Source organism: Carcharodon carcharias, chromosome 1 (assembly GCF_017639515.1).
Source record: "Carcharodon carcharias isolate sCarCar2 chromosome 1, sCarCar2.pri, whole genome shotgun sequence".
Lineage (NCBI taxonomy): Eukaryota > Metazoa > Chordata > Chondrichthyes > Lamniformes > Lamnidae > Carcharodon > Carcharodon carcharias.
The window spans coordinates 63,272,315-63,294,518 of record NC_054467.1 but is presented as its reverse complement, the minus strand read 5'-3'; the positions used below and the strand labels follow the sequence as shown (position 1 = coordinate 63,294,518).

The 22,204-nt window shown below is 46.3% G+C and overlaps 1 protein-coding gene across 1 annotated transcript in view; it reads left to right on the top strand.

The window, feature by feature from the left end:
- Window positions 1-22,204, top strand: part of ttc29 (tetratricopeptide repeat domain 29) — a gene marked incomplete at its 5' end in the record, with an annotated part of 323,828 nt that overhangs the window by 258,381 nt on the left and 43,243 nt on the right. Inside the window, one exon of the mRNA XM_041178710.1 lies at window positions 18,325-18,416. Within this exon, the coding sequence (XP_041034644.1) occupies window positions 18,325-18,416 (92 nt within the window). The remainder of the gene's footprint in view (window positions 1-18,324; window positions 18,417-22,204) is intronic.

The window sequence follows — 22,204 nt, the reverse complement described above, 5'->3', positions numbered from 1 at the left end:
CCCTGGGGGTCCTCAACATCGACTCTGAACACCATGAAGTTTCATGGTATCAGGTCACACATGGGCAAGGAAACCTCCTGCTGACTGCCACATACTGCCCCCCACCCCTGCCTGTCAGCTGCTGAATCGGTACTCCTCCATGTTGAACATCACTTGGAAGAAGAACTGAAGCTGCTTCAATATCCATCACGAACGGCAGAATATTATGATCAGCGTGCAGGTGCACACTTCACATGCCTGAGTGTAAAATGACATGCAGTGACGTTGGGCGAGTGTCCTGATGTCATCGCAGTCTCCTGAAGGGACACATTTTATGACAATTTTATTTCCATTATTATTTTTATTAACCAGTGCTTCATCTCCCTGAGACAGGTCCCTGCCCCAGGGAGGTTGAAGCACTCTTTTGTGCAGATGCACGAAGATCACGCGAGGCCCACTTGCTCTCCGCCCCATGCCCGCACAGACAGTGCTGAGTGCTGCCGCTCGCGTTCCATGGCCTGCCTGTGTGAAATTGCAGTGTGGAGCCGATCAAGGGTGGCGGTTGGCTTCCCGACTGCCCCCGCTGAGCACCCCCGCCAAGGGCAAGATCGTGCCCCAAGAGTGGCTCGGTAGCACCACTACTGACCAAGCTGACCGAGTCTTAAAGGATATAGCTGCTAGACTGGGTCTGCGGCAGGTGGCGAGGGAACCAACAAAAGGGAAAAACATACTTGACCTCATCCTCACCAACCTGCCTGCCACAGTTGCATCTGTTCATGACAGTATTGGTAGGAGTGACCACCACACAGTCTTTGGAGAGACAAAGTCCTGTCTTCACGTTGAGGATACCCTCCATCGTGTTGTGTGGCTCTACCGCCATGCTAAATGGGATAGATTTTGAACAGAGCTGGCAACTTGAGACTGGGCAACCATGAGGCGCTGTGGGCCATCAGTGGCAGCAGAATTGTACTCAGCCACAATCTGTAACCTCATGGCCCAGCATATCCCCCACTCTATCATTATCACCAAGCCAGAAGATCAACCCTGGTTCAATGGAAGGTGCAGGAGAGCATGCCAGGAGCAGCACAAGGCATACCTGAAAATGAGGTGTCAACCTTGTGAAGCTACAACACAGGACTACTTGCATGCCAAACACCGTGAGCAGCAAATGATAGACAGAACTAAACGATTCTACAACCAACAGATCAGATCTATGCACTGCAGCCCTGCCACATCCAGTCATGAACGGTGGTGGCCAATAAGCAACTCACTGGAAGAGGAGACTCCACAAATATCCCCATCCTCAATGATGTGGAAGCCCAGCACCTCAGTGCAAAAGATAAGGCTGAAGCATTCATAACAATCTTCAGCCAGAACGGCCAAGTGGAAGACCCATCTTGGCCTCTTCCAGAAGTCCCCAGCATCACAGAAGATGGTTGTGGTTGTTGGAGGTCAATCATCTTAGTTCCAAGACGTCACTGCAGAGTCAGTGTCAGCTTCTTCATCAATGACCTTCCTTCGATCATATGGTCAAAAGTGGGAACGTTAGCTGATGATTGAACAATGTTCAGCACCATTTGTGACTCCTCAGGTACTGAAACAGTCCATGTCCAAAATGCAGAAAGACCTGGATAATATCCAGGCTTTGGCTGACAAGTGACAAGTAACATTTGCGCCACACAAGTGCCAGGCATTGACCATCCCCAACAAGAGAGAATCTAACCATTGCCCATGACATTCAATGGAATTACCTTCACTGAATCCCCCAGTATCAACATCCTGGGGGTTGCCATTGACCAGAAACTGAAGTGGACTACCTATGTAAATACAGTGGCTGCAAGAGGCTAGGAATCTTGCAGCAATTAACTCACCTCCTTACTCTCCAAAGCCTGTCCACCATCTACAAGGCAAAAGTCAGGAGTGTGATGGAATACTCTCTAACATCACTCAAAAAGCTTGACACCATCCAGGACAAAGCATCCCGTTTAGTTGGCACCCCATCCACATACATTTATTCCCTGCACAGTGGCAGCAGTGTGTGCCTTCTACAAGATGCACTTCAGGAACTCACTCAGGCTCCTCAGACAGCACCTTTCAAACCCTTGACCACTACCATTTAGAAGGACAAGGACAGCAGACACATGGGAACACCACCACCTGGAAGTTCCCCTCCAAGCCACTCACCATCTTGACTTGGGAATATTTCGCCATTCCTTCATTGTCACTGGGTCAAATTTCTGGAACTCCCTCCCTAACAGTACTGTGGATGTACCTACACATCAGGGACTGCAGCAGTTCAGGAAGGCAGCTTTTCAAGTGCAATTAGGGATGGGCAATAAATGCTGGCCTAGTCAGCAACGCCCACATCCCATGAATGATTTTTTAAAAATGCCAGTCAGTTTGTAATTAGGCTGTGAAAGAAAAAGGCTTAGGAGCTGAATGGCCTGTCTAAGTTTATGCTTTCCTGTTTTTATCCAGTGATGTCTTGGTGTTGAAATACACAAACATATTATTTCTATGTGACCACATTTATACATAGTTCTCTACCCTCAAAAGAAAATGCTTGTCAAATACTTTCACAAAGGAAGTTCCCCTTTAAGAATTTGGAAAACACTTCAAAACCAATGTACTAGCAACAACAACAGCAAGTTAAAAGATATGTTAAGACCGTCCTGGGATACCAGAAAATAAAACTCACAATTTTATATCACATTCTACCTCATATTTCCCATTTTTAAAGTAATGAAATGAAATCCCTTGTAAAAGTGATAGAAACACAATGCCACATAGGGGTCTGTGATTTTTATTTTAATCCCGCTTGGGACTTTTTAAATTCCACTCGTGAAGTTGCCTATAACTTTTGCCTTCTGGTTGAATTAATGTTTTCATGTTTCTTAACTCAGTATTTTTAGCATTTTTCCTGTTGCCTTCCCTCCTTTAGCCAAATCAATCTTCGGTCAACGCAATTGGTTGGAAAACCAGCCTTTGAACTGATCTTCAGCAAATAATAAGTGTCTTATTATAAATTGCCTCCACTTCCAAAATTAATGTTTCAAACCCAGAGACAGGAGATAATCAACATATTTTAACAATAATTTTTCAAAGTTTAAAAAAATGCAGCATAGATTAAATTAGGACAAAACTAAAAGTTCAACAAAACAAGATATAAAAAACAGAATAAAGTAAGAATAACATGGTAAGCAGAATTAAATGTTCCAAATTTTATTTTTAGTTGAAACATTTTTATGGGGCTGAATTTCCTTAGCCATACCTCCAGCGGGAGAACAACCGAACAGCTTGGAAGAAGTGCCAGGACCTGGACATACCAGGTCCCAGCCTAACCTGGATTATCCACTCAGTTTTTTGAGTTGCAATAGATTCACCATTCCATTACAAAGCCAGAGATATGAAGAGGGTGGGGCCAGTGTGGTGACTCCCTTCACTGGAAATTGCTATTGACTCCTCAGAGGAAGTCACTCACTCTGATGACCCACTGTATATATGCCCAGCAAGATGTGGCATACCAGATTCCAGTAGGCTGCAAACAGCTCACTTTGGGGTAAGGTGTGTCTGGAGCTAAATTTTTTTTTAAATTTCAATGCTGTCCCTGGTGAATCAGACTAAAGGGTCACAGAGGAGAGTACTACAAGGAGCTGATTTCCCCAGAGTCACCTGAGAGGTGCCCATAATGGTGCAGGCATGTAGTAGCCTTTTTGAAATAAAGCACTTTTCCACTAACCCTGTACACTCTGGAAGATCAGCATTAGAGGTGTTGACAGGTAAAGTCCCAGTGTAACTACCAGGATCATATCCTGATTACCTCCACATGGGTGGAGGTAATGTTTTTGCCTCTGTTAGTCTGTTTGTGTGATTGTAAACAATATATCTCAAAAACTAATGACTGGATTTCAATGAAACTTAGTATAAAGATAGGGTATGGCCAAAGGAAGAACTGATTAGTTTTTGGCAAAGATGTGGAACTGGATCTAGTTCCTGGAATTATTTAAAGGATCCATTAGCATTCAGTGATAGGGTGAATTGACTTTTTAGAATGTTGTTTGTTGTTGATTGTTTGAGAATATTCTGATTGTCTTGGCTGCTGTGGTGCAATTTGTCACAGCTGTCAAAATGTGAGTTTTGTTTTCTGAGCAGGTTGTTACATGTAAATTGGCTTGAAGCCTCCACAATGAGATGGAAACTCTGAATTAAAATATTTACTTTTTCAGCTTTATAGTTAAAGAGCATCAACCAGGCAGGGAAAAGCCTTAAGCAAGAGCTATGTAATTGTAATAACATTGCATTAACACAGCATGGTGGAGATATGCGCTTTACTGTGTGTCGCCTTTGCTTGTTATTTTTCAGTTTTGTTGAAAGGTCAGCGACCTGAGTAACTCTGGGTGGAATCATCCCAGATTTGTGCTAAGTGAGGTAGAGGGCATGTTTTACCCGTCAGCTGCAATTGCGGGTTTTCATGCCGTATTGTCCCCTTCCTGTCTTTTAAATTATGCAGTCATGAGAAACACAGTGGATTGCTGGTGGCAGACCTCCAATTGGCCCACCACATCATTATCACAGTGCTTCCTCACGCTAGGTCCATATTTAAAATACAGCCATGCGCCACTTCTCAATGTTTACAGTCTAAGACCGTTCCACTGAAGACATGGCCCCAAAAGTCAGGAAGATTGAAGCCCCCCCCGCCACCCCCTAGTTCAGTGATGCATCCCTGGGACATCTTCTGAATGCCATGGAGACCTGCTGCAAAGTTCTCGACACCTCCCCCAATCTGGCCGCAGTCTCATAACTTGGGCTTAAAAGGCAGTGGCAGAGGTGGTCAGTGCCAATGCTGCACACAGGAGGTCAGCAACCCAGTGCAGAAAATGAATGAATGATCTCATCCGTGCTGCCAGGGTAAGTGAACAATCTCATCACTCTAAACTCACTCATTCACAGGCCCCTCACACATTCACTGGCATCTCACTCACTGTCAGCTCAAGGGACATCACCACTCACTCTCTCACACAAGCCCTAACATCTCCATCTGGTCTCATCTCCTCTGGAGACTGCCTACTCATCCTGTCCATGGCTCCACTCAGCACACACACAAGCTTGGCATCCTTACCATTTGGCCTGCCATGCGCCTTGCTCGCACTCTCTCCATCTGTCTTTATGCAGGACAAAATCGTGCACAATCACCGGGAGAGGCCCTAGACTGGGGATGGAGTGTCAGACATTAAGGTTCTCACTCTGTTCCAGAGTCACATGTTGGAGCTGCCCAGAGAGGATGCGACTGTTCCTACAGCAACATGAGGTTGGTGGCGAACACCCATATGAAGATCCTGCACCACATCATCCCTCCCAACACTTCTCTGAGTCCACTGTTCTGTGTTCAACGTGGCTGCCAAGCATGAATAATCTCCACTTTCTTTCCTATGCACATCTGACACGTCACCATCAGGCAACTGTGACCCTGACGCCAGCGCCGTGAGCATCTTGGATGAGGATCTTGAGGTCAGCACCATTTAAGACTTGTCACAGTGCTCACCCACACCCTCTACCAGTACAGCGACACACACCTCAGTGGTACGTAGATGTAGTGTAGCCTTGGGATCACAATCTGCTGAGCACACCACAAAATCATTCCACAGCAGGCGGAGGTGGAGACATCCTTGGTCGCCGGCACTCAGAAGACTGCTGGAGGCAAGGAATCTGCTGAGTCCGATTCAGATGCTGAGCCTTTGGACTCGGTCCTAAATCAGTTGGTGGAGCTGCAAAGGCAATCATGGGAATATCAGGAAGGCATGTCTGGTGCACTCCTCAGATTGCAAGGGATGATGAAGGTGTCTGTCTGCCTTCAGTCTGAGGTGAGGGTGCCAGCATGCCGATGCGTTGAGGTCAAAACTGGCAGGATGGCAGCCACCACGGAGACCTTGATCCAGGCTATTGGTCCTGCACTGCTGCACGGGCTGAGCTCCATCGCTGATGCCATAGTTGGTCTCCAACAGTGTCAATGCGAGAGGAGTGCAGGGCAGCTTGATCTTACTCCAGCTTCCCCTTCTCCTCAAGGAGTCAGCCAGTTGATGTCAGGCACCCATAGGGAGGAGGACCAACAGCCAACACCCAGGGGCCATCCACTCAGGTGACTTCAGCGATGTCTGGCCAATCTAAATCACCTCTTCCTTTGACCCCCGCAGCACCAGCTCCACAGGCTGAGGAGGGTGCAGCTGGCCCACAGCATGACACCCAAAGCAGGCCGGGGCCCTCCAGGATCTCAGCCCTCCAGAGGACACCCACCAAGGTCATCACAAACAGGGCATGGCAGTCAGCAAGCTGCTTTCACCTCCACTGGGATGTTGAGGGAGCACAAAGACAGGGTTAGGAAGATTAAGAAGATGTTACTTATCCGTAATGTTCACTATTATAAATAAACTCCAAAGAATGTCTCCTTGCCTATGGCTCCTTATTGTGATGAACAGTGTTCATGTCACTCAGATGTGAAACCTTGGTTCCTGCACAAGATAAAGGCAGGTATCTCAATCCAGGGCCTCTCCCCTGTGTAGTGTGTAACCTTCACACCACAGCAAAGTGATGATCCAGCTTCACACTTACTGGATGCATTAGTAATGCCTGCACCTCGATGGTGCTTGTCATTGCTGCCAGAATATCATGGGCAGGCATCACAGAGTTCTGGCATACTCTCTGTGTACTCTCAGCACCTTTGAAGTGGGCCTGGCCCCCATCTCTTCAGCATCTGTAACCAGTGACATTGTACTCTGGAAGGAGGCTAGTGCTGAATGCTGACAAAGGATCAGGTGTATTTAACATTTCATGGCTGCATCTCCATGATATGACCCTGATCACAGAGCTCAAGCGAGTTGCCCTCAGCCAGACAGGAGCCAGACATTCACAGAAGCAATGTGAAGATCTATGGAGTGTCCTCACTACAAATTGTCATCATCCTCCTGGGATCTAGCAATTATTAGGGCCTCCGCAGTACCTCCATGACATGAGCCTGAGTACTAAGGGTATGTGCACTGCCATCAGCCACACTGGAGTCAAACCTTCACAGATGCAAGGTGAGGATGTCAGGACTATCCTCATTGCATCTTGTCAACATCCGCCATGAATCTTGAAGCGATGAGGGCCTCTTGAGTGTGCCTGTATCGTCTGGCCAGTACAATGACCCCATCGCCAACATCCTCGCCTTTGAGGACCTCACCACCATCATCCCATTCAACATCCTCCTCATCGGAGGAGACATGCAACTCTTCCACCTCCTCCTCAGCCAGGTCCTCCCCCCGTTGCAGCGCCAGGTTGTGTAGCGCAGCAAACTACGATGATGCATGACACTCTCGGTGGACCGTACCACAGTGCACCACCGGACCTGCCAAGGCACCGGAACCTCATGTGGAAATCCAAGACTTCAGAACAAAACTGCGTGTTGCAGCCCAAGACTTCTCTGGCTTGACTGGATGGTTGATTCAAACTGCATCTTCTCCCAACCTAGAGCTGTTTCCAGGAGATCTTCCTCACACAGCCAGCAGCTAACAGCTAACCTAAGCTCTCCAAGTAACTCTAAAATACCCATTTCCCCCTTTCATCTCAGGTTCCATTTAGCTCTGAAGAATTGTATGGACTTGAAACATTAACTTGTTTCTCTCTTCAAAGATGCTGCAAGATCTGCTGAGTTTTACCAGCATTTTCTGTTTTTATTCCATTGTTCTCACACCTCTTTGAAACTCAAATCCTTCCAAATATAAAATCTTTCATGTTTTATATTTTATCTCTGCTTTCAGGTCAGTAGCATATAACACACCCTCTTCTATTTACCTATGTAACTCCTGCAAGATGCAAACATGTTTCTTGTCAATTCTGACTTCCCTATGATATTCAAACAAACCCTCAACTTATCTACATTTGCAATTGTTAGATCCAACCTATCCACTTGTACCTCAAATCTAACGCCTCTGTCCTTTCATGTTTTAAACCCCCAGACAACCTGTCTCCTAGTAATCTCTGCCCAGCTTAATTAAAACGTTTACGCACACACACAGCCTTCTTTACAAAATAACCCAATACTCGCCAAAAACACTAAAAATAATAACCTCCATTTCTCACACCATGAACTCTCATGGCACCAGGTCAAACATGGGCAAGGAAACCACCTGGTGATTACCACATACCATTCCCTCTTGGCTGATGAATCAGTACTCCCCCATGTTGAACACCACTTGGAGGAGCCACTGACGGTGACAAGGGCACAGAATGAATGGGGTTTTCAATGTCCATCACCAAGATTGGCTCGGTAGCACCGCTACCGTTGGAGCTGGCCAAGGTCTAAAGGACATAGCTGCTGTACTGGGTCTGCGGCAGATGGTGAGGGGACCAACAAGAGAGAAAAACATACTTGACCTCATACTTAACAACCTGCCTGTCACAGATGCACCTATCCATGACAGGATTTGTAAGAGGGACCATCGCACAGTCTTTGTGGAGACAAAGTACTGTCTTCATATCAAGGATATCCTCCATTATGTTCTGTGACACTACCACAGTGTTAATTGAGATAGATTTCAAACAGATCTAGCAACTCAAGTCTGGGTAACCATGAGGTGCTGTGGGCCATCAGCAGCAGCAATCTGTAACCTGATGGCCTGGCATATCCATTACCATCAAACCAGGGGAACAACCCTGGTTCAATGAAGAGTGCAGGAGGGCATGCCAGGAGCAGCACCAGGCATAGAAATGAGGTGTCAAACTGGTGAAGCTACAACACAGGACTACTTGCATGTCAAACAGCATAAGCAGCAAGTGATAGACAGAGCTAACTGATTCCACAACCAACGGATCAGACCTAAGCTCTGCAGTCCTGTCACATCCAGTTGTGAATGGTGGTGCACAATTAAACAACTAACTGGAAGAGGAGGCTCTGCAAATACCCCCATCCTCAATGATGGTGGAGCCAGCATGTCAATGCAAAACATAAGGCTTGAAGCACTTGCAACAATCTTCAGCCAGAGGTGCTGAGTAGATGATTCATCTTGGCCTCCTCTAGAGGTCCTCAGCATCACAGGTGCCAGTCTTTAGCCAATTCGATTCACTCCACATTATATCAAGAAACGGTTGAAGGCACGGATACTACAAAGGTTATGGGCCCTGACAATATTCTGGCAATAGTACTGAAGACATGTGCTCCAGAACTTACAGCGCCCCTAGCCAAGTTGTTCCAGTACAATTGCAACACTGCCATTTACCCAGCAAATTGTCCAGGTATGTCCTGTACACAAAAAGCAGGACAAATTCAATCCAGCCAATTACCACCCTATCAGTCTACTCTCGATCATCAGTAAAGTGATGGAAGGGGTCATCAACAGTGCTATCAAGTGGCACTTGCTTAGCAATAACCTGTTTACTGACGCTCAGTTTGGGCTCTGCCAGGGTCCCTCAGCTCCTGACCTCATTACAGCCTTGGTTCAAACATGGATAGAAGAGCTGAACTCAAGAGGTGAGGTGAGAGTGGCTGCCCTTGGCATCATGGCAGCTTTTTACCGAGTGTGGCATCAAGGAGCCCTAGCAAAACTGGAGTCAATGGGAATCAGGGCAAAATCTCGACTGGTTGGAGCCATACCTAGCACAAAGGAAGATAGTTGTGATTGTTGGAGGTCAGTCATCTCAGCTCCAGGACATCACTGCAGGAGTTCCTCAGGGTAGTGTCCTCGGCCCAACCATCTTCAGCTACTTCATCAATGATCTTCCTTCCACCATAAGGTCAGAAGTGGGGATGTCTGCTCATGAGTGCACAATGTTCAGCACCATTCGCGATTTCTCAGATGCTGAAGTAGTCCATGTCCAAATGCAGCAAGGCCTGCACAATATCCAGGTTTGGGCGACAAATGGCAAGCAACATTCATGTCACACAAGTGCCAGACAATGACTATCTCCAACAAGAGAGAATCTAACCAGTGCCCCTTGACATTCAATGACATTACCATCGTTGAATCCCCCGCTATCAAAATCCTGGAGGTTACCATTGACCAGAACTGGACTAGCCGTATAAATACTGTGGCTACAAGAGCAAGTCAGAGGCAGGGAATCCTGTGGCAAGTAACTCACCTCCTGAATCCCCAAAGCCTGCCCACAATCTACAAGGCACTGGCCAGCAGTGTGATGTAATATGCCCAATTGCCCGGATGAGTACAGCTCCAACAAGACTCAAGAAGCTTGTCACCATCCAGGACAAAGCAGCCTGCTTGATGAGCACCCTATCCACAACCATTCACTCCCTCCACCACCAATGCACAGTGACAGCAGTGTGTACCATCCACAAGATGCACTACAGGAACTCACCAAGTCTCAATAGACAGCACCTTCCAAACCCACAACCACTACCATCTAGAAGGACAAGGGCAGCAGGTACATGGGAACACCTGTTATGGCACAGCCAATGGCAAATTCTGAGTTATTCAAATCCTAAAGGGAAACTTGAGACAGGGCAGTAGATGCATGGAAGCACCATCACTTGGAAGTTCCCCTCCAAGCCACTCACCATCCTGACTTGGGAATACATCGCTGTTCCTGCACTGTTGCTGGGTCAAATCATGGAACTTTCTCGCGCATGGTGCTGAACATTGTGCACTCATCAGCAGACATCCCCACTTCTGACCTTATGGTGGAAGGAAGATCATTGATGAAGCAGCTGAAGATGGTTGGGCCGAGGACACTACCCTGAGGAACTCCTGCAGTGATGTCCTGGAGCTGAGATGACTGACCTCCAACAATCACTGTGGATGTACCTACACCACATGGACTGCAGCAGTTCAAGAAGGCAACTCACCACCACCTTCTCAAGGGCAATTAGGATGGGCAATAAATCTGGCCTAGCCAGCGACGCCCACATCCCATGAATGGATATAAAAAAACGAAGAGCAGAGAGAGGAAAGTGGATGTTGAAAACATCTGCAACTTGTCAAGTGGAGTGGGGTGAGGGAGAAACCAGAAGTGACAAAGAAGGTTAGGTAGGAAGAAACCTCATGGGGTGACACCTTCAAGATCAGTTGTGGCTATGCCCTCTACTCTGGCCCTTCCCATTTTAGCCCAGCATCTCTCTTTAAGCAGGGAGATGGTATGCAGAATGGTTCTTCCTCCACCAGTAACAACTTGTTGCCTTGTATTGTGTGTGCTCTCCTCCTTTGAGAAAGAGATAATCATGTTACTTGTTTGGCGAATGTAGCTGTCCTGGTGGAATAGCTGACAATATTTGAGTTGTGGGTAAGGGTTAGTGAAGTGTGATGCTGTGATTGCAAGGCAGTTCAGATTAGTGGGTGGGGCAATTTTAAAAGTGGAGTGAATATAATAGATAATGAGACCATGGGTGGTGCAGCTTTGATCAGAAAGTATTCTCCCAGTCTTCCTACTTTAACAATTCTGCTCAAATCATTGAATTTTTTCATGTTCTTGAGGTAATGCTCCTTGCATTGATGTACTCTGCAATCTCTTCTCATTATCTCCTGAGTAGATAGCTGAAGGAGTCAGGGGAAAGGAATGCTCCTACTTCTCTCCAGTACCTGCACCAAAGCCTCTAGTGCAGTATGAGTGGCCTTTGGTGCCTATTCACTCCCTCCATCAATTGTTTCTTCCTCTACCGTTACACAACATTTGAAGCCAGAATACACACCCCTTTAAGAGTTGTTGCCTGCTTTTCAGTAGTATCATGAACTCCCAATATTGCACCTCCATCCTCCTACCCAGATAGGCATGAAGCCCATGAATAATGTGGGTGTCACTAGCTTCATGTGTAAATCAGTATAATTAGCAAACAGTACGGATACTCATTGGTCAGGTAGTCTGTGCCCCACCTCTTGTGCACACATTTTAAGGATTATAGGCCTATGTTTTTTCGTTCTGTAAGATTCATTAATATTCAGTTAATGCTAATATTGGAGCCATTTTATTACTATAATATTATTGTTTATTTCAATATCATAGCATCTGAACTGAAAAATAACTAAACTGCCCCAAGGAGAAGATTATTTAACTGAACTGTCAACTGTAAAAAAAAACCTTATTAAACAGAGCTCTGTAAAGTTTCCTTAATATATCTTAAATTACATCATCTTTAAGTGGCAATAATCTTTATGGACCGAATTTTCTGGCTGGCGGATGGGCAGAGCAGGAGTGGGCATGGGTGGGCACGGACCTGATCGCCACTTGCGATCAGGTCTGCGCCACCATTTTACGCGGGCGGGCCAATTAAGGCGCACCCAGTGTGAGTCATGGCTCCTGAAGACAGTGAGAGTAGGCGGGCAGCGGCGGGACTGCAATTACCGTCAGGTCCAATGGCGACCCGGCCGCCTATTTTAAAAAGCTGCTGCATGATGACATGCTGGGAGGGGAGCTTCAAGGTGGCGTGGCACCAATCGATCTGCTGCCCTTTGTGCTCCACGTGCTTGCGCCTCTTTGCAATGGAAGGTTAGACTGTGTGGTGTCAAATGTGATGTAGGCAGCATTTGGCCAAAGGAGGTTGAGGGGGGTGGTGGGAAACAGGCCTGGCATCTTTGTGTGAGTGGCTGGCAGCAGCGGGGTAAGGCACTGGAACCCTGCAACATCCCACTCTGGTTGGGGTGGGCCAGCCGCAAGAGAACCTAGGTACAAGTAGCACTAATCAATACTCTTCTCTCCTTTTCAGGAGAAGAATGCACATAATCTGATGAGTGTTACGAATTTGGGAGATGAGTTAAGGGCACAGATTAACACATGGAAGTATGATATCATTGCTGTCACAGAGACATGTTGAGAGAGGGGCAGGATTGGCATTTCAATATTCAAGGATATAGGGTCTTCAGGCAAGACAGGGAAGGAGGTAAAAGAGGAGGGGGTATCGCAATATTGATCAAGGAATCAATTACAGCAGTAAGGAAAGATTACATCTTAGAAGACTCCTCAAATGAAGCCATATAGGTAGAACTGAAAAAAAAAGGAGCAATCACATTGCTGGGAGTGTACTATAGGCCCCCAAACAGTCAGAGAGAAATAGAAGAGCAGATATATAGGCAAATTTCAGAGAAATATAAAAATAATAGGGTAGTAATAGTGGGGGATTTCAACTTCCCCAACATTAACTGGGTTAGTCATAGTGTGATAGGTTTAGAGGAAGTGGAATTCTTAAAATGCATCCAGGAGAGCTTCTTAAGCCAGTATGTAAAAGGTCCTGCAAGAGATGGGGCGGTCCTGGACTTAATTTTAGGGAATGAAGCTGGGAAAGTAGTAGAGATATCAGTGGGGGAACATTTTGCCGATAGTGATCATAACTCCGTTAGATTCAAGATTGTTATGGAAAAGGACAAGGATGGGCCAGAAATCAGAGTTCTAAATTGGGGGAAGGCCAATTTTAATAAGACCAGATATGGTTTGGCCAGAGTGGACTGGGAGCAGCTACTTTTAAGTAAATCTGCGTCTGAGCGGTGGGACTCATTCACGAAGGAAATAGAGAGAGTACAGGGCCAACATATTTCAGGAAATACAAAGGGTGGGACCAACAAATCCAGGGAACCCTGGATGTCAAGGGATATACAGGATTGGATAAAGAGAAAAAGGGAGGCTTATGGCAGATACCAAGGGCTCAAAACAGTGGAAGCTCTAGAGGAGTATAGAATGTGTAGGGGAGAACTTAAAAAGGAAATTAGGAGAGCAAAAAGGAGGCATGAAAAAACATTGGCAGGACTTGAATGTCGGAGAGTTGATCAGTAAGTTCGCGGATGACATGAAAATTGGTGGGGTGGTAAATAGTGAGGAGGACAGCCTTGGATTACAGGAGGATATAGATGGGCTGGTCAGATGGACTGATCAGTGGCAAATGGCATTGAATCTGGATAAGTGTGAGGTGATGCACTTGGGCAGGACAAACAAGGCACGGGAATACACAATGAATGGTAGGACTCTGGGAAGTACCGAGGATCAGAGGGATCTTGGTGTGCATGTCCACTGGTCCCATAGGGCAGCGGGACAGGTAGATAAATTGGTTAAGAAGGCATATGGGATACTTGCCTTTATTAGCTGAAGCATAGAATATAAGAGCAGGGAGGTTATGCTGGAACTGTATAAAACGCTGGTTAGGCCACAGCTAGAGTATTGCGTGCAGTTCTGGAATCCGCATTAGAGGAAGGATGTGATTTCACCAGAGTGAGTGCAGAGGAGATTTACCAGGATGTTGCCTGGGCTGGAGAGTTTTAGTTATGAGGTGAGATTGGATAGACTGGGGTTATTTTCCCTGGAGCAGAGGAGATAGAGGGGGACATATTGAGATGTATAAAATTATGAGTGTAATAGATAGGGTAGACAGGAAGGAACTTTTCTCCTTGGTGGAGGGATCAATAACCAAGGGGCATAAATTTAAGGTAAGGGGAAGGAGATTTAGAGGGAATGTGAGGAAGAATTTTTTCACCCAGAGGGTGGTGGGAATCTGGAACTCACTGCCTGAAAGGGTGGTAGAGGCAGAAATCCTCATAACATTTAAGAAGTATTTGGATTGCACTTGTGATGCCATGGCATACAAGGCTATGGGCCTAGTGCTGGAAAATGGGATTAGAATAGTTAGGTACTTGTTTGACCGGTGTGGACGCGATGGACTGAAGGGCCTTTTTCTGTGCTGTAAACCTCTATGACTGTATGGCTCTATAATGCCACCGAGCCAGTGAGGACTGGCGGAGGGCCGGCCCAGGTGGCGATGCTTAATCGGTTAGAGCAGGAGGCCCTAGATCTGGAGATGCACTATGTGCCCAGGTCTACCGGTGTCAGTGAGGCTGGGGTGCCATGGGCAGGTATGTTTGCCCAGCACTGAGGTTACCATTGTTCTCCCAGCAGCCATGGCAGTGCTGAATGTTCAGTGATTGAAGTTTGCAACATGGCTTGACCATTGCTTATAGAAGGATGAGCGCATAATGATCTGGGGCAGAGGGATGCACATCGACCTTGTCTCCACATTAACTAACCAAATATCCTCGTTCTTCCTTTCAGCATCAGTGGAGCAGGGCCTGGAGGAGGAGCAGCAGGGGTCCCCACTCACACCTGAGGGCCCTGAAGTCTCGGACTCACCAGTATCATAACATTTCTGTCAGGCAGGCAGCAGCGCAGATACTAGCAACCTCGGTGGGAATTAGATCATCAGCTAGTGTGCCAGGGCATAGCAGTGAGGGCACTTCATAGTCGCTGGAGGAGCTGGCAAAGACAGAGAGTGGCCATGGTGCCAGCAGTCAGAGGACTGCAGGGGACCAGGCAGATGTTCAGTCGGTGGCTGATGATGTGACTTTGGAGTCGTCTGCGATGCAGCAAATGCAGGAAATGCAGCAAGGCGTGCGGGAGCATCTGGTGGAGAGACATGAGGCTTTGCTTGGCTTGGTGTCCGTGGTGGAGGAGTCTCTGTGGACTATTACGGATGCAATGAGCCTCATGGCCAAGCGCCATGCATCCTCCATGGAGAGAGTAGTGATTCTCATGGAGTGGCTCCTCCAGGAGACCAATCAGGGCTTCCTGGGGATGCACTCGGCTCAGCAAGCCCTCACATTGGCATTGACTTCAGATGGAGATGGTCTGGGCACCAAGTTTCGCAGCTCGGTACCTATCCATCCATGGTGAGCAGGGAGTTCCAAACCAGCCTCAAGTCAGTGCAGCAGCTCCCGTTGTCCCTGCTGGCTCCTCTCAGGCCGCTCTGGATGAGGGCAGCATCTCTTCCGCCCCTCTGGCAGTGACCATTGCATCCAATGAGGCTGCGGCGATTGGGGAGATGCCAGCTGTGGAACTGGCAGCTCCCTCCCAGGCAGGACCAGCACAGGCTCCGCGGGCCAGAGGATGGCCACCAAGGTCATCGAGGCCAACAGGACAGCAGAGTGAGCAGGCTGTCTCAGATGCCAGTCCCAGCGAGGGGGCAGCACCAAGACATAGCACTTAAAAGTGAAAACATAAGGCACCTTAGGCACACCACAGGTTTATCACTGGTGCTTTTGTGTTGGCCTGTAATGAGGTCTTTATTAGTTGGTGTGATGTTAAATACGTTTGTCATTTTGTTCTCTTAAGTTCCTTCTGTTATCCCATTAAATTCAGACATGTCACCAACACTGAGGGCGACTCTTTTCTTCTGCAGGTGGATGATTACCAATAATGTTATGAGTGATTTGTGGGACATTCAGCTTTATTAACAAGGCCCTTGGTTAATGTTCCTATCCAGACAGATTTTGCGTATGGAGCCTGTCAGGTATCAAGTATGGATCCTGCAGCCCAGGCTTGTCCTGGAGGTTCGTATGTGGTGTGCTAGCTGAAGGTTCGTTGGAATAAAGCCTCCCAGGTGTCCCTCCCTCCCTGGTGTGTGCCCGGGTCAGTGTCTACCCCTTCAGCATTTCCCTGTGCATGCTCATCCTCGGACTTACTGCTGGACTCATCATGTGCCGCCGCAGCCATTGCGTTTACATCTTCTTTGTCCACAGCAGCCCCCCTTTCCAGTGCAAGATTGTGGAGAGCGCAGCTTGCAACCACTATCAGCGATACACGATTTGGGGGGTACTGGAGTGCACCGCCTGAACAGTCCAGGCATCAGAAGTGCATTTTAAGAAACCAATGGCTCTCTCCACCACAGCCCTTGTGGAGACATGGTTCCTATTATACCACTGCTCAGCTTCTGTTCTTGGATGGCGGAGAGGTGTCATGAGCCACCTTCTGAGGAGATAGCCCTTGTTACCCAGCAGCCATCCATCCAGCCGAGCAGGAGCACTGAAGAGCCCCTGCACCTCAGGGTGTCTGAGGATGTAGGCATCATGGGAGCTTCCTGGGTACCTTGCATAGACTTGCAGAATCTACATCCTGTGATCACACACTATCTGCACGTTCATGGAGTGGAAGCCCTTCCTGTTGACGAAGGCACCGGGCTCACCTGCTGGAGCCTTGATGGCCACATGTGTACAGTCTATTGCACCCTGGACACGGGGGAAGCCAGCAATCACAGTGAAGCCTCTGGCTTCACTGTGCCTGACTTGTCGGGTTCCAGCGGTAGTGGATGAAGGTCAATGCACGCCTGAACAGATCGTCTGTAACCTGCTCAACACAAGTGTGGACAGCTGATTGGGAGACACCGCAAAGATCACCCACCAACCCCTGGAAGGAGCCAGAGGCATAGAAGTTGAGGGCAGCTGTGACCTTTTAGAGCCACTGGCATGGGATGTCCACCCACACAGTTAGCGGAGATATCAGGCCCAATCATCTGACAGATATAGCTGACTGTCTCCCTTGAGAGACGGAGCCTCCTTCAGCACTGCACCTCAGACATATTGAGGTAGCTGCTTCGCTGCCTGTATACCCTGGCAGCAGGATAGAGGCATCTTCTGCAGCCCCTTCCACCTTGGACTACCTCTTGGCCCTGCACCCCTTGTGGTTGCGCCTCTCCTCCCAAAGGTGGCACCCCTGGAGGCTGAATGTGCACTCCTGGCCTCCTCCTCCTTCTAGCCCTCCCTTCCTCCTCAGAAGAGGTGCTTCCAGTTGGGAGTTCCACTCCCAATCCCAGGCTGAGGGAAGGCTCCCTGAAACCTGCAGGCCTAAAAACAATTCTTCACTGCAGAGTGCTGACCTGAAGGCTGTGAGTCCAGTCCAAGCAGCTGGTATGTATTTTGAAGTATTGCAGCTCACATAGGCAAGTATAAGTAACTTTACAAATTAAATATTTGACAGAGCACACTCGTGACCCCAGTGAGTCCACACTCGCGACCACACTGAGCCCTCTTATCCCGCCCGTGGATGAGGATTTTACCAATGTCTCCTATCTGCCTGCCGTTGCGTCTGTGCGACGACCCAAAGATTGCACAGGCGCCGAAAAATCGCCGTCAATTAGCACCTCAAGGGCCTTAAGTGGCCAATTAATTAATGGTGGGCGCGCATCGGATGCTATTGCACGCCCACCCAACAAAATATTGCGATGGCGCATGGTGACGTCGGGACACTTGCCCGACGTTGCCATGCGTCATTTTACGTGTTGGTGTGTGGGTCCCGCCCCCGCATGCCAACAGGAAAATTCTGCCCTATGACTCAATGACGCAAACACTGAAAATTTTGGATAAAAGAACATGAGTTGGATCGTTGTGGATCTCAAATATATTCTAGTTAATTGTGTTGGTCATTTGTAGCAATTTTATTTATCAATATCAGAGGCTTACTTCAAAAGTAAACTGTTCAATATCATTTTTTGTTCAGATATTATAGACCCCACAAAATAGATGAAAAATAGAATGTACTCAAAAGTAAAGCATTATTTTTGTTGTTTCTTTCTCCGATGTAATATACACAATTTCTGTCTCCTTCTTTCTTGTTTAGTACTTGCAAATGTATTTGGAACTGTCCAATTCCATGGATGATGACATTGGCTTAGGCAAAACCTATGAAGCTTTGGCTAAGGCCTTGATAAGGTAAGTTGCATTTTGTCACTGGGAATTCATTCAACTGTGAAAAACTAGATTGTTAGAGGTCTTTTGCCAAGCATTACAGCGTACTTAAATTTGAAGCATTGCCCTTCTTGAATGACCCTTGCATGAAAGTTATCCAGTTATTTTCTAGGCACAATTCAAAGGCAGCATGAGGTTGGCAAATGTTAGATATTTTATCATAACAAACATCTAGATGATATGTTAGTTCCTACCATTTCATGTTTAAAGTTACATAACAAAATGTTTCAAACCATTGAAATATTTTGGATTTTGATTTCAGTTTTAAAAATACATATATTATTCCTTTAAAATTATTTTCCATGAGTTTAACATTCTGTCTGTTCATTTTTTTTGGTCAGTCTGAGATGATTAAGTGTTTTCCCAATGGGAAGAAGTGTTTTTTGGTTACAAATGTTTCTACAGTATTATAACTCAAACATTATACATACAGCATTTATATTAAATGCAATTCAACAGTCCAGTAAGCATCACAATTTATTAAATTAAATTGGTTCTTTCTGAGATGAAATTTTGGAAATGACCACACAGAAAAAAAAATTAATTGAAAGTGTTTACATTAATTCATGAAATGAAGAAAGTCGTTTAAATTTCCACCTGTCACCAGTCCCATTTTCTTCTCGCTAAAAGCTCTGGTCCTTAAACTTGGTGGCACAATTGGCAACCCCCCGAGTGACTGTTTTCATCTCTGCTATATTTGATTTCTCCACACTGAACAAATGATTAAGTTTTCATGCATTGGTTCAGCCAAAATCTGTGTTCACTCAACCACATCCTTTATTGATTACTTCTACTGCAAACAGTAAGCTGTGTGTGATGTACATAATTGGACAGTTGTCAGGGGATGAGGGTGTTAAGAGTCCTGGTTCCCCAGCTGGAAATTGGAATCACCTTGATATACAAATAGTATGTGCTAGCTCCTCTCAACCTTGAGACTAAGGAAGCCTGTTTTCTGATAAAATAAATTAACTCTTTAAAGCCTCCAATAGAAGTTTCTTAAAGTATATGATATTTTTCTCAAATGAAATTTTTAAAACATCAGTACAGAAGCTCCCAATGTTTATTGTTATAGTGTTAAGGTTTTCTGCAAACTGCAGAAGAAATTGGATTAAGAATTAACCCTATGGAGTATGGGCAGCATGGGATATATATGTATATTTTTGCATATTATATAGATGCAATGTGAAAAAAATTAGGATCCCTAGTTTACTCTGTGAGTAAGGATGATAAGTAACTTCCTCGCTCAGAAATACAAAACAGCCAAAAACATGCTTCAATGAATTGTTTTGTCTTAAAACTATCTTGTCTCCCAAAGCACAATAGAGAATATTTCTTGGGCAAATATTTGCACACTTCAACAGATATATTGAGGTGTTCAAATGTCTTCTAATAACAAAGACATTGAAGTGCTGGGGGTATTATCTTGGAGATTACTGTGAACAATGTTAACGTATGAAAGCTTATGCACTCCTGGCAAATTTGCTTCTCTAATTTCAATGGAAATGTTAAAATTAAATGGTTAAAGTCTCCATTAAACTAACAGAGAGAGAAGAACTGATTTATGCTAAGCATTCAATCAGTTACAGTAGATTTTGTACTTTCAAGGTTGTTGTTACAAGCTGTCACCAATGTACCACAAATGTTAATTAAAGCAATGGCTGGGATTTTCTGCTTTGGTGGAATCTGCATCTTCGTTGGGAAGAAATATCCTCTTGTCATAAATATATGCCAATGACTATGGCTAATATTTCGTGGCCAGGGTCCTTTGTATTTTTGGGTGGATTCACTAACAAGGTGAGGAGGAAGAAATTAGCAATGATATGCCCCAGAAGCCTCAGCAGTATAAACAGGAATTAAATAAAAAAGGCATCTTCTGGCCTTTTAAAATGTAAATGCTCCCCTCTGCCACAATAATAATGCTAGACAGCGAGAGTATTAGGAATAGGAGTAGACTTTTCAGCCCCTCAAGCCTGCTTCACCATGTAATTAGATCATGGCTGATTTGCACCTCAACTCCAGTTAACGGTTCCAAAGCCCTTGATACCATACCCAATAAAAACCTATCCCAGTCTTGAAAGTTCCAATTGTCCTAGCATCCATAGCCTTTGATGTCCACCAACTTTTGTGTGGAAAGGCGCTTCCTGATTTTATTCCTCTGTGGCTCAGCTCTACTTTTAAGATTATATCTCTTGTTTTTCATTCCTCTACCAGGAAAAATTTCTCTGTATCCTCACCATCAAAATATTCTACTATTTAAACACTTCAATCATAAGCCAAGTTTCTGCCACCTGTACTCATAATTGAATCCTGTAAACCTCAGTATCAGTCTGGTGAATCTGCACTATAAACCCACCAAGGCCAATATATCTTTGCCAAAACTGAAATGCAATACTTCAAATGGGGTCAGACCTACGAAAGAATAACTTCTTCATCCTTGTAATTGAACTCCCTTGAAATAAAGGCTAACATACCATTAACTTGTATCTTATTCCTGTCCAATAGCTTTTAACGATTGTGCACTTGGACTTTCAAATCTCTTTGCTCCCCTACAGTTCCAATTTCTCAGCATTTAGGAAATAATCCACCTTGTCTTTATTAGGTCCAAAGTGGATGACTTCACACTTTCCCACATTGAACTTCTTTTGCCTCAGTTTTGTTCACTCACTTAATCACTCTCGGTCCCTTTGCAACTTCCTGCTTCCATCTGAACTGTTTACTTCCCTCCCAACTAAGCATCATTTGCAAATTTGAATATAGTTGGTTCACCCAAATCATTGGCTCAGATCTTCTGGTCTCTGGATAGTCAGAGAGCAGGCATAGTCCCCGCAATATGCACTACAGGACCCCTCGGAAGTCGCAATGCAGTGACTCCATGGGAATTGCCCAACTTCCAATGGGCAATTTCCCTGCTCCCCGAGACTCTCTAAAAAAAAGGTTAGAGTTGGAGACTTTGGATGGTTCCTACTTACTCACCATAATAGTTCCACAGGAAATGTTAGACAGAAAAATCCTAGTCCAACTCTTGGGTAACTATACACCCCAATCACTCGTACTGACTGCCTCTCTGACTACCTCCTCAACCCCCCGCCTCCCCACTGACCCCTGACTCCGTCCTGACCATCAGTCTACCCTCCTGTCCCCCGACCCAACCTGACTAGACCCCATCACACAACCACCCAACTCATCCAGCTACTCCCCTCAACCCCCAACTGCCCCGACCCCCCAACTTCCACCCTCCCTTCTAACTGCCCCCACCCCTGGCTCCCCCCCATCCCTGACCTGACTGACACTCACCACTCGACTGGCTCCCGACCCTCTGACTCCCCCAACCTGACTCGCCCCCGCTGCCCAACTCCCCCCTGACCCAACCAACTGCCCCCCTGACAACCAACTGCCCCCTAAACCCCTGATTCCCCCTGCCCCTCTGACTTACCCTCCTACCGACCTGACCTGACTGGCCCCCAATACCTGACTCCACCTTGACCCCTCTGATTCTTCTTTGACCCAACCTGACCCAATCTCACCACCCTACACACCTACCACCCTACTTTGCTGCCACTCTTACCCACTTACCTCACCCACCCTACCCCCTTACCCACCTTACTCCCTTACCCACTTATCTTCTCCCCATAGCTTTACAAAGAAGCCTCAGGATAATTAAACTCTTCGCTTACCAAAATACGGCAGCCAGTGTCATAAAAAGGGGGCGTGGCTTCTGCACAGATTCCATTCGCTGATGTCTCCGAGGTTTC